The 12,848-nt window shown below is 40.0% G+C and overlaps 1 protein-coding gene across 1 annotated transcript in view; it reads left to right on the forward strand.

Annotated features, from left to right (window-relative positions):
• Nucleotides 1-4,408, forward strand: part of LOC131430309 (follicle-stimulating hormone receptor) — a 406,919-nt gene extending 402,511 nt beyond the window's left edge. The window contains exons 13-17 of the mRNA XM_058595180.1: nucleotides 31-174; nucleotides 356-427; nucleotides 495-793; nucleotides 860-2,545; nucleotides 2,603-4,408. Of these exons, the coding sequence (XP_058451163.1) occupies nucleotides 31-174; nucleotides 356-427; nucleotides 495-793; nucleotides 860-2,545; nucleotides 2,603-2,931 (2,530 nt within the window). The 3' untranslated portion in view covers nucleotides 2,932-4,408. The remainder of the gene's footprint in view (nucleotides 1-30; nucleotides 175-355; nucleotides 428-494; nucleotides 794-859; nucleotides 2,546-2,602) is intronic.
• The last annotated feature ends 8,440 nt before the right edge of the window (nucleotides 4,409-12,848 follow it).

A 12,848-nucleotide genomic window follows, 5' to 3' on the forward strand; every position in this document is an offset into this window, starting at 1 on the left:
TACCCCGGTGACTGTTCTGCTCTTCCACAGAGATTTAGCCGGTAATAGGATAAGCTCGCTCCACGGAGCTCCCTTCTCTAGTCTGGGTCAGCTGCACGATCTGCTCCTCTCGAACAACGAAATCGAGTCGGTTCCGTACGATGCATTCATTGGCCTGTTCCGGTTGCAAGTATTGTAAGTATATGCAAATAACCCGAAATGCCACCCGAGCCAGCCGGTAAACGGGATGGCGCAAAAATAAATAGTCTAAACAATGAAGAATTTACATTCGGAAAATTGAGTGCAAGCCAACTGGAATTGAATTGTATTGTTTACCACTTTTTCTCGTTTGGGAATTTTGTTATTTTTTTTACAGAGACTTGGAAGCAAATCGCATTTATTTCATCCATCAGGACGCCTTCAGGCACCTAGTCAAGCTAGAAGATTTGTAAGTGCAGTTTACCGCAGCTTATTACTGATAGTTAAATGACTTTCCGATTTCGCCCTCGCCGTAGGAACCTCGGTAATAACATTTTCCCTCATCTGCCTACGGTCGGACTGTCCCGACTGTTGCATCTGAAAACGTTCAACAATCCGAACCTGCGGGAATTCCCGCCACCGGAAATGTTCCCGCGCATCCAAACTCTGGCTCTGTCCTACGCTTACCACTGCTGTTCGTTCCTGCCGTTGATGGCGAGCATCTCCAAAGTTCCTAAGCATCATCCCATCAAGGAAGAGGTCCTCTTTCCGAGTGACAACGAGTTCGATATGACCTTGTGGAACAATAGCTACAACGATCTGTGGCCACAGCTTCGTAAGTAGAGTGAATTGACTTGTGCTATCAGTTTGAGTTGAAACCCTGTTCCTTTGTTTCGTACAGAAAACCTCAGTAAGAAGTTTGGCACTCAAATCAACGATTTGCTACACTCATACGGTCCGGAATATTATCCCGGTGGTATGCCGACCTATCCGGAGGAGTACTTCGAAGAGGAGGGAGGAGTAACGCATGCGATGCCAACCACTCAACCAACTACCGTCCAATGTCTTCCGGAGCCTGGTCCGTTCATGCCCTGTCAGGATTTGTTCGACTGGTGGACGCTTCGGTGTGGTGTTTGGGTAGTGTTTCTACTGGCCATGCTCGGCAACGGAACTGTTGTGTTCGTTCTAATATTCTCCCGATCGAAGATGGATGTTCCACGGTTTTTGGTGTGCAATTTGGCGGCAGCTGATTTTTTCATGGGAATTTATTTGGGATTTTTGGCCGTAGTCGATGCGTCCACGCTGGGCGAGTTCCGAATGTACGCGATCCCGTGGCAGATGAGTGCGGGTTGCAAACTCTCCGGATTTCTGGCCGTTCTGTCGTCGGAACTATCCGTTTACACTCTGGCTGTGATTACCCTGGAAAGGAACTACGCCATAACCCACGCTATGCATTTGAACAAAAGGCTTTCGTTGCGGCATGCCGGCTATATTATGACCGTCGGATGGACGTTTGCCATCACGATGGCGATTCTTCCGCTGTTCGGAATATCGGACTACCGCGTGTTTGCCGTTTGTCTTCCGTTCGAAATCAACAATGGAACCGGAAGTCTCGTTTACGTGGTGTTCCTCATGTTCATCAATGGGTTAGCCTTTCTCATACTGATGGGATGTTATTTGAAAATGTACTGTGCCATACGGGGTTCTCAGGCGTGGAATTCGAACGATTCACGAATAGCCAAGCGCATGGCACTGCTAGTCTTTACCGACTTCATCTGTTGGTCTCCGATTGCATTCTTCTCGTTGACAGCCGTTTTCGGGCTACACCTCATCTCTCTGGAGCAGGCCAAAGTGTTCACTGTTTTTGTGCTGCCTCTGAATTCCTGCTGCAATCCGTTCCTGTATGCCATTCTCACCAAACAGTTCAAGAAAGACTGCGTTCTGATCTGCAAGGCCATTGAGGAGTCCCGTGTTACACGAGGAATCGGTCGATGCCGGCATAGTTCTAATTTCAGCAATCGACACACACCGGCCAACACCAACTCGCTCGTGGAAAGATCTTCCCGCGAACTGCCTCCGTTGCTTCCGGGACAGATGTGTAATTGTTCGGCGAAGCTAATGGAACAGGAGAACTTGCGCCGTCGCTTCCAGGAGGAGAATACCTTCTCCAAGACATGGCGAAGATTACTGTGCAATCTTGGTCAAAGGGGAGACAACCGAAGAGGTGGTCGCAATGGTGATCAGTACGCCTACCAGATTGCTGAAATACAACAGAAGCAGCACAAACGGACCGGGTCCATGTCATCCAGCGAGAATTTCAGCTCATCGCGATCGGATTCGTGGAGGAATGCTCAACATCACTGTGGTATTCCACTGCGCCTGTTGGATCCCAAACGGAGACACACTTCGTGGTTGATCACTCGAAAGACTTCGCAGGATTCCAATCTGTCCAGTTCGCGAAATGATTCCTCCGGTTCGACGGCAACACAAAGCACCGGAACGTGGAGGATATCGCGATCCAGTGCCAGTAATTCAGTGGTTCTGCCGGGCGTGAAGATCGATGGGGTTTCGCATCCGCACCATGCAGGTAATTCGTTGACTTTCTCTTTCGAACAAATCTAATTGTCTAACACCATTCTTGCAGGTATCCCTCGCCAATCAGTTCCTGGCGGTAAACCCCGTCTCGTGCGCCAATCCGCCGTCCAAGACGACTCTCAGGAACTGTCCTGCTCGCCACCGCGACTAGCCGTTCGGTTTCTACCGACGATTCCATCGGCAGCCGATAGCAGTGTACAGTTGGACGATGACGCCGTGGAAACCATCTCTAGTCCGACTTGCAGCCACAGCGAACACGGAACGAGCGGGGCTGGCGGCAGCGGTCCACTGTCTCCGTCACCATTCTATGCCATCCTGCACAGCGGCAATCCTCAGGCGGCTGTATCTAGTCTTAAAGATAAAACAAAACCACCGTGAGCCGAGTGCGGTGAGGGGCTTTAGTTCTATCGATTTTGTTTTTTATTAAAACGTTAGTTCAACGTGTTTAGTCAATGTTCGGTAGATAGCCAAATGGTTCGTTAAATTTGGGATCGGTGACAATTGTTGCATCTAGATAAATTCTTACGGGAAACAGCCATACAACTTGTAAATATTTTATAACTACAAATGTTAAGCGAATCCGAAACCGTGTGATACTAAAATGAATACTTTTTACTGTCTAGAGTATTTGTAATAATTTATTTCCGATAAGGACAGGTAATCAACAAATGTACGGGGCATTCAATCAAAACTCAGTCAGGTCCAGCAAGCGAAACCGGAAGCAAGCACGACGCACGCATTTTCACTTGGCCTGCTTTAGTTCTAGTCAAAAATCATCGCGAACGCCAGTATGCTTGCGTACGAAAGCTCTCTCTCGTATGCAACAACTTGCACGCCAGCCGCTTCGTAATGGAAGCGCAACGAATCGTTTACAATGTTCCGTCACATCTTGCAGCAGTGGTCCTACAACCGAAGTGAAAAGCTCACATTGTGCTTGCGAAAATGATTTTTCCCAGCCGGAAAATTTCCCTCCCTGAAGCTAGAAGGAAAATCTGCTGCCAACAGCTCAAATTAGTACAGTGCAAAACCAAATAGAACAAAACTCGTGTGAAATTCACCGTCCACAGACAATAATGAATCCTTGAACCCCGAACAAATAAGTCTCCCGTCAGTTTGCAACAGACAAATGAACAAGTAAAAATGTTTAGATAATTATACCGAAAGGTGAGAACCAATGCTGCCAAAAGAAATAAAAAAAAGTAAAAAAAAAATACACGATGATGAACGCACTGTGGATCAAAATGTTGAATCAAATTAACAACACTGCCATTCGAATCGAAATATCTTTAAGTTGTACAATTAGAACAAATTTATGTATACTTTCTAGGAAGGATGGAGAGTGATTTGCATGATATCATTGAACGAATCGATTTCCTTTATTGCGCGATGGACAAATTCAGACAGATTTACGAAAATCATTCAACTTTCAGCAGTATTATTTTGCTAAACAAACATAATGCATACCTACAACTTCTATTGTATCGGTTATGTCGGCAAGAAAATAAGATGTTACAAATTTAACGAAAACAAACAAAATTAAAAAAAAACATATAGACAATGTACTCAACTAAGCATGTGGAAACGATTTCTAGCAACTTTTAATCGTTGTTTGTTTGTTGCCTGTTGTGTATGGAAGCGATCAGAGTGTAGATAATGCGAACCGAGAAACAAGATTGATTTAATAGGAAGAAAGAAAGAAAGAAAGAAAGAAAGAAAGATGTACATGAACAAAAGATATAGACATTATATATTTATTCCAAATACTAATTTTACCGATCTCGATAACTTCAAAAGTTATCGAAACAACTTTACATAAGCGAATGAATAATATTAAGCGATAAAGAAACATTGTGAATGTTGACCGGAGTTTCGTAAATTAACTGATGACTTCCGAACTTGACTGTGACTGCCGCTGGTTTGTTCCCATTCGTCCATTTGACCTGATATAGTCTCCATGAAGTATTAGAAGGGGAAAAGCCCGATTGAGGATCGTTCAATCATCCATTGGGCGTAAAAACCCCCTTCATCTTTTCTGATGGGTGACAATACTACAATTATACATAGATTTTCATATTACATTATACATTACATTAACCTTCTTAGCCTATCTTTTGAAACATCACATGAAATGAAAATATTAAAAAGACATTGTTAAAACTATCACATATTTCCCTAATGAGTTCGTTTTGGCCATAGTCAGTACATTGATAGTCGAGTCTTAAAAAGTTCTGCGATCTTAAAGTTCTTGGAGCATCAATTTAACCCATCAAAAATTTTACTGTAGGTAAATACAGCTTTGGAGATTTGAGATAAATTAGGTAGTGACATTTTATTTGCTATGGATCTCTAAACAAACAAGTATGTATAACCATAGCAACATCAAATAATGTTAACAGTGAGAAATATTTTTGGTGCATTAATTGCAATTAAAGTTTATTAATTTTGGTTATTCTCAGCGAGTCAACGCTGGTGGCTTTATATAGAAAATTGTAATTTTTATACTGAAGAAAAATCGGAATAAAAAGTTTTCTTGAGCGATTTACCACCACACGGAAAAGCCAGCGATCGCAAAACAACTAAAATATTAGTTGTTTTTCTGATTTTGATTGGTTAAAATTTGGTACAACTAGGGTAACAGAGGTATTTTGGCCACTTCATATATTTTGGCCCACCTAACAAACTTTATCGATTTCATCGGATTTTATCGATGTTCAGTAACTCATTTTGCATCAATTTGAAGCTAATCACATTAAATTACCTATTGCGGAAGGGGTTTTTAAAGATATTACAATATTTGGTGGATATTTTTATAAAGTGGGCCAAAATAAAATCAACCCTAAAATCGACTGTTGTTTAAACTAATCTGTCATTTTTTATTTATCGTGCTGGCAGCTTAGCAACGACACCCAACAAGTAATGAAACGGTTCAGTTGAGCAATGATAAACACCCTGAGCGAACAATGAAACGTTTCAATGAGATGTCACTCGTGCAATTGAGCAAAGACACAATCCCAGCAAAGTTACTTGTATGCATGAAAGCAAAAAAATGTCTCAGTTGTTTCAACCAACTATTCAGTTATTTGAACTTAAAACGCCAATTGCAATAAATATATTTTACTGTTAGCCTCTTCGGGGGCAGCTAATCATTCACTGCTTGTACAACGAAATTTTAACTAATTAACTGCTTCTATCTTTATCACTAAACTCACAAAAGATATGGAAATGAACAAAAAGATTACAATTTTCAAAAGGGAACTCACCAGAAAAATGGTCACAGGGAATTAGGAATTAGGGGCTCGCTGGTAAACCTAATGCTACAGATACACTTTCAAGAAAATACAAATAGTACCACTTCACTTTAGCAGCAAATTTTTAAGCGTTAAGCGGATTTAATAACATTGACATGAACTGTCCTAGAATACATTACTCTCAGATGAAATAAAATCATTTATACTGTAGGAATATCTATTTAACACATGGAAAACTTGTTTTACAATTAACTGATATATTCTTCTGCATACTGTCACTTACATAAAACGACCACTACGTAACTAACATAAATGACGTTCATTCACCATTGAAAATTTTCAATATGAAACGCTTCTGGTGAAATGAAGAGGTTTTTTGATCTGCTTTTTGCTGTCTTCGTTCTCCGCCAAGTGACAGCATTTGAATACAACAATTTCGGTTACCTGAATGGTTATGTCAAAATCAACAGATATGTTAGTTAAATCAACAACATTTTAGTTGAAACAACCAGGGCGTGAAACAACAATTGCAATATTGTATTTTTGTGATCTGCGGGTTCTCCGTGCAGTTACCACAAATTTAGTGACCCCTTGAAAATGATAAAAATAATCTTCTTGCGCAACACTGTTCAAGATGCTACGAACTAGTAACCAAGGAGCCCCATAATAAATAAATAAACTGTAATGTCGAATAAAGTCCCGGGTTGGCGGTTCAATGCATAGAACGCTGGTCTCACAAGCCAGTTGTCGTATGTTCGAGCCCCCACCTGGAAGGATTCTTAGTGTCAGTAGGATCCATAGTACTAGCCATGCAATGATTCTGTACACTAAGAATCGGCTGCGAAGTCTGTTGAAACAGAAAGGCCAAATTCCAAAAAAGGAATGTAATGCCAGGACTAAAAACTAATGTCGAATAAAACCGTAACTGTTTTCCCTAGTGACTTCAAAACATCTGCAGGACAGGATATATATTGGTAAATGATTTTCAAGTGTTTTCTTAGAATTCATCGCATTGATTAAATGTTATCTTCGAAATTTTCTTGAGTGCCATCTAGATCTTGCTGAATTACTCTGCGAGGGATGCTTCAAAAAGGCAATATATATTGAATTAGTTTTACATGACATAATGCAAATTAAAGATGCAGTAAACTCAATGGATCTCCGAGATCTCGTGAGCCTTTTTGCAAAAACCATACCCTCAAACACCTTGTACCCGGTAAAACATGTGCGTACAAAAAATTACTCTCCGAGGACTGCAATTGATCGCGAGATGAGATCAAGAACTTGTTGCCTATGCGAATTCTAAAGATAATGATTTCGAAGCTCCTACAATCTACTAGTATAGCAGTCCGGCCTTCGTTCAACAACCCTACAAACAGATGCCCATGTTTGCAACACTTGGCGATACGCTAGATCCGAGGAATTCGAATAAATTTTACAAGTTGATTTAATTTGTGCGAAAAATTCTAATCAACGTGCATCTCTATAACGTGCTGTCTCTTATATTTGAAAAGATAACATTATATTATTATTTGATCTATCGTTTCAAGAAGAGTTTTGGAGTTTATGACACTGTGAAAATGACCTTCTTGATCGTATTTAAAAACATTTGTTCACGATTGGATACGGTTTGTTTTTGAGATTTATTAAATAAAAATCACTAGTTGCAAAGTGTAAAGATGACTGTTTGAGATGTGTTCTTCGATTTTTGTTTAAGGTTGTTTGTAAACAGTACCGCTGAACTGTCAAGGATGAATTCTTGTTCATTTATGACGTCACGATAAAAAATCTAACAGCCTATTAGGTTTTGCACGATGACGACACAAATGAACTGCCGATGAATCAAGTTCATCTTTGACAGTTGAGGTGTATTTGTTTTGTTTTTCGACTGCAAGTTAAAAATTGAAAAATGACGGAAAAGTGCCTGTTAAAATCGTATTCCACAGTGAAAATAACTAAAAAGATTGCCCTGTATGTGTTTCCAGCATCAAGGAGCGATTTATGTATGAATCTGTTGAGTGTGAGGCGACTTGCAATTTTTACATTCCAACGATGAACTTCTGATGAACTTTTAAACTGTAAACAAGTACACCTCGACTGTCAAAAAAAGTTGATTCTGTTCATTTTTGTGAGGTTATGTCACGTTCGTGCAAAACCTAATTAGGTTTTGCACGATGACCACTCGAATGAACTGCCAATGAACTGCCGATGAATCAAGTTCATGTTTTGACAGCTATCAGTGGTTTGTTTACGTATCTATTAACACGTATTCAAATTAGAATGAACTCAATGAACACATAAACAAACCACTGATAGCTGTCAAAATTGATTCATTTTGTTCATTTTTGTGAGGTTATGTTATGTTCGTGCAAAACCTAATAGTACTCGAATCGAATGTTCATGAACATACTAGCACATATAACAGATATACAGGCTCGAACAAAATTTTTCAAAATCCTGTGTAAATTTCAAATTTGCTATACGTTAGAAACACAACTGCCACCTACTCGACTATTCGCCGCAATCTTTCAAAACGTTCCACTACGTTCCGGAACGATAACAAAATCCTCCTGCCTGTTATAGAAATATTCCAACTACAACAATTTTAACAGTTATCGCACGATTTCCCTAAGTGTTAAAGACAATTTCATTTCCATGTCGCATAAATCACACGAGAATTCGATCGGAATTAAACAAAAATAAACTTGTCATTTTAACCAACAGCAAAACAAAAATCTAGCGTGAAGTGAATGTTGCATCCAAAATTGTTGCTCAGTGAAAGCGACACCCAAATCGTGGTGGCACCCCGTGTTTATCGTGGTGACATCTGCAAGTGTTCGCCACGCTGATTGAGCAAATTTTACACACAGATCATATGTGAGCCTGTATATCTGTTATCTGTGATACTAGTAAGGCTCACAAACTAAAGCATCGGTTCTTTTGCCATCAGCATCAGTTCTTTATTCAGTAATGCTTGCACGAACTATGGTACTGACAAATTTATACTCGCGATGGTGGTTCGCTTTTTGGTTCGAAACGCGAAACGTTTTACGTTTTCGAAATCGGTGCGTTACTACCACCGGTGACGACAGCTGTTCATTTGGATTGACAGCTTCCGGTTCCAAACGAGTAAACGATCTGATGTAAAGGAAGTTAAGTTCTTCACTCTGGTTATAGGCACTCTAATTTTTGGATAACTACGACTTATCAAGACTTAAAAAAAGGAAGGGCTATGTTAGACGTATTATTGTTTGTATTTGGTAATACGTCAGTCACAGAGACGTCTGCAGATTTCTTATATGGTGCTGAAGACATTGTTTGTTGCAGACTTTTGAATATCGAGTTTTTCGCAGTCTTTCGTCTAAATTTACAGACTTTTAAAATTGTTTTTTTTTGTGTATCATACTTTGTAGAGAAATTGAAGCCTGTAGATATTTTTTCGGATTTACAGACTTTGGCAGCCGTGTCAGAGAATATTTGGAATTTATACCTGGCATCTCTGGTCAGTCAATAAGTCTTTCAACATTTCACCAACAAAACTCAGAAACTCAGTGAATAAGTTGGCCACTACTTATATTTCGGTAACTGACCACACTAATGTCACTAGCTCAAATCTGGCAACACCAAAATAAAGTTTGGTATTTTTAAACATAAACGGACTCAGAACGTTTTGCTGTTTTGTTTTGTTGTTTACAGTAATTAAAAAAAAATCAATTTGGCTAAACACTCCTGACAATCCTTTACTAACTCTAGGGGAGCAGGTCGCCCCATAATACGGCTTCCACTCTTTTCCACCTAACAACAAGACAACCGGCCATGTTAAGCTAACACAAATGAGCCCAATAAAAAATTATACATATAAAAAAATTTGACTAAACAATGAAAATTTCAAAAGAAGAATTTCGTAGGATTATTTTTCACAAAATTCGACGTGGATTATCCCAACTAGAGTGTATCGATGAACTTAGTGCTTTGTGTGGCGATGAAGCACCATCAAAATCCACTGTATATCGCTGGTATAGTGAATTCAACCGTGGTCGTAGCAAAGATAAACTCAAGATTACGAAGTCCCATATAAATAAAGAAAAAAAATTGTTCGGTGATCGTGAACCCGAGAACTCAGTAGTAGTATACTTTTAGTAACCCCTTGTTAAAAAGCGTCGATAAACCAAAGATAAACTCAAGATGGAATAGTCTATGATTTTTTATACATTATTTAAATATGACCCCACGATGAAATCGGTTCACCGTCAGTCGCAGTTCAATCGACGACGTTCAATGATTAGTTGAACCGAAACAACAAACGCCCAGTCGCTCTATGCGTCGTTAGTTACTATGAGGATCAGGCCCGTACCCAGGATTTCGTTTCGGGAGGGGCCCACAAATAAGAAATAATGCGTCTAAGTGATGATTCTTGTGCATTTAGATTTTTTTGCTTTATTTTTTATTGAATATTGAGTGCAAGTATGTAGCATTTTAGGTGAATATGTACTCACATATTTCGGATTGGACAATGAGAGATTTAAGCAAAAATTTCTATGTGTCAAAGGGAAGGGATCGATTTTTACAAGGGGCTACTAAAAGTATACTATTACTGAGTTCTCGGGTTCACGATTACCGAACATTTTTTTTTTTTCTTTTATTTATATGGGACTTCGTAATCTTAAGTTTATCTTTGGTTCGGTCGCCGAAGAATTTCGTGAAGATCGACCAAAATCAGTTGTTCTGCCAGAAATCATCGATGCTGTGTTTGAACTGATAATGCAAGATCGTTATATACAGTGAGATAGAGGCATTCTTGGACATTAGTTCCACATGCGTGCATTTAATATTGCATGAGCACCTGGCCGTAAAAAAGATTTGTTTTCGTTGGATCCCGCACAATTCGATAATCGCTCAAAAAAAGGCTCGTGTCGATTGGTGCAAGGAGATGTTAAAAAAAACGATCGCGGTACATCACCCGACGTATATAAGATCGTAACAGGTGTCGAATCATGGGTATATACGTATGAGTCGGAAATAAAACCGCAATCGACTGTGTGGGTGTTTCAATATGAGCCAAACCCAACAAAAGTTGTTCGCGCACGAAGCACTTCGAAGTCGCCTGTTTTTTTTTCCGGAAGAACGGATTATATGGCAATTGTGCCGCTGGAGCAATTTCCAACGCCAGAAGATGCTATTGAAGCATTCAAAAATCATGGTTTTTAAGGGTACCATCTTCGCAGTGGCAAAACGCTTTTCTGATTGGTTCGAACGCTCGCAAAAGTGTATCGATCATCATGGTATTAGAATACATTGAAAAACAATTAAGCCATTTTCACTTAAAAATGTATGTTATTTTTCGCTTTTCCAAAATATAAGTAGTGGCCCTCGTTGTACACAGCATTATTAGATCGTTTAATTGGAATGAAGAAGAAAAACGTGCCTTTTAAACAGTATAATGCACCGTGTCACAAGTCGGTCGTTACGATGACTTAATTCAAACTGTTACCGCATCCACCATATTCATCAGATTTAACCCACAACGATTTTTTTTCGGTTCTCAGATGTAAAATAGATACTTGTTGAAAAGAGATTTGTAACGAATGATTAGGAGAGATCGCTCCCGCATGGCTGCCAGATAGCTGACTAAACGCTGCCAGCTGGAAAAGTATGGCTGGCAGACATTCTGGTGACCGACTGCCTCACCGCTGCCAGATATACAACTCAAACGATACAACCGTATCCACCAGGATTTTTCCACATTGAAATCTTTGACATTTTCAGCGAAGGTGAGAAGATGAAAACGCTCGGCTAACTTAGATACAGGCGACTTTGTTTTGTCAAATTGGATTTGACAACCGTCACTGAATCAATTTTGGTAGCCGCCTTGTGGCCATGGCTGCCCAGGTACCCGGTGGATGTTATCGACCCGCATCGGCCCGATCATCGAGCCGATTATCGGACCGATTGAGCACGATATAGGGCCGATTGTAGCGCTTCGATCGGCCCGTCATCGGACAATTCTGCACCATTTGCATCAATCGCGTCGACCTAAAAAAGCTTTATGTTTACATTATGTATCGCTAGAGAAACAGAGCGAAGGAATATCAAACAAGGCATTTTCGAGCCGACGTCTCCCCGATAGGGTGTGCAAGAGTGTTAAACATTCTTTTGTCTCGATCATGGAGGCTTCAACCTTTAGGTCATTCGCCTCTTAGGGCCAGAAAAACTCTGGCCCTATGTTTGAGGTTGGAAATCCAACCCCGATATATCTCATCACCTGAGTATTGGATATCCGCTCTCTGCTTTGGTATATCGTCACTCTTTTGTTCTACCGATACACTATGTAAGCTCGAAACGCAATCAAAAGCTTTCGTGCACGATGCGTCCGATGTTCGAATTTACTGGGTAGCCAAAACGCTATGCGGGCTGAGATTGAAGCGTTTTTTAGGCTAAAAAGAAATAGTGATAAAAAATTGGTGTAGAAAGGTAGGATCGCCATCGGTACAATTGTACTGTTCTTCCGACGTATTTTTTTAAAATTAAAGGCCCTTTTTACCGTTCTCACTTTCACTTTCACATTCACCTCACTTACATATCACTTCACTTGATTTTCGCTATTACCAGTATCACGCATAGTGAAATGATCACTGTAGTAGAAAAACCCTTTTCAACGAAATGTTGGTGGCGCGATGTTCATAATGACATCAAGTTCATCCAAACAATTACTTTTATCTATGAAGCGACTTCCGTAATAAGTAGCAAAAAAGTTTTCTTGGTCTTGGTTTTCACCGTGTAGTGACACCGTTAAAAAGGGCCAAAAATTGAGAAAAATGGAATCTGACAACGAAGACCGAAAGTTGTGGGTCAGTACTAAGATCAATGTCGCCGAGAAGTTAGTATTCCTTTATGATTGGAGTCCATCTAGTAGAATAATCACTATCATTTATTCTGATTCGACAATCAGAATACGTTTCGTATTCAACTCTACATTGATCGCATCCTAATTATCCAAACCTGCCAGGTAGTACGTGAGAAGGTCCTTTTTTGTTTTCAGTACGTAGT

The sequence above is a fragment of the Malaya genurostris genome, chromosome 2 (genome assembly GCF_030247185.1).
Source record: "Malaya genurostris strain Urasoe2022 chromosome 2, Malgen_1.1, whole genome shotgun sequence".
In the NCBI taxonomy this organism is placed as follows: domain Eukaryota; kingdom Metazoa; phylum Arthropoda; class Insecta; order Diptera; family Culicidae; genus Malaya; species Malaya genurostris.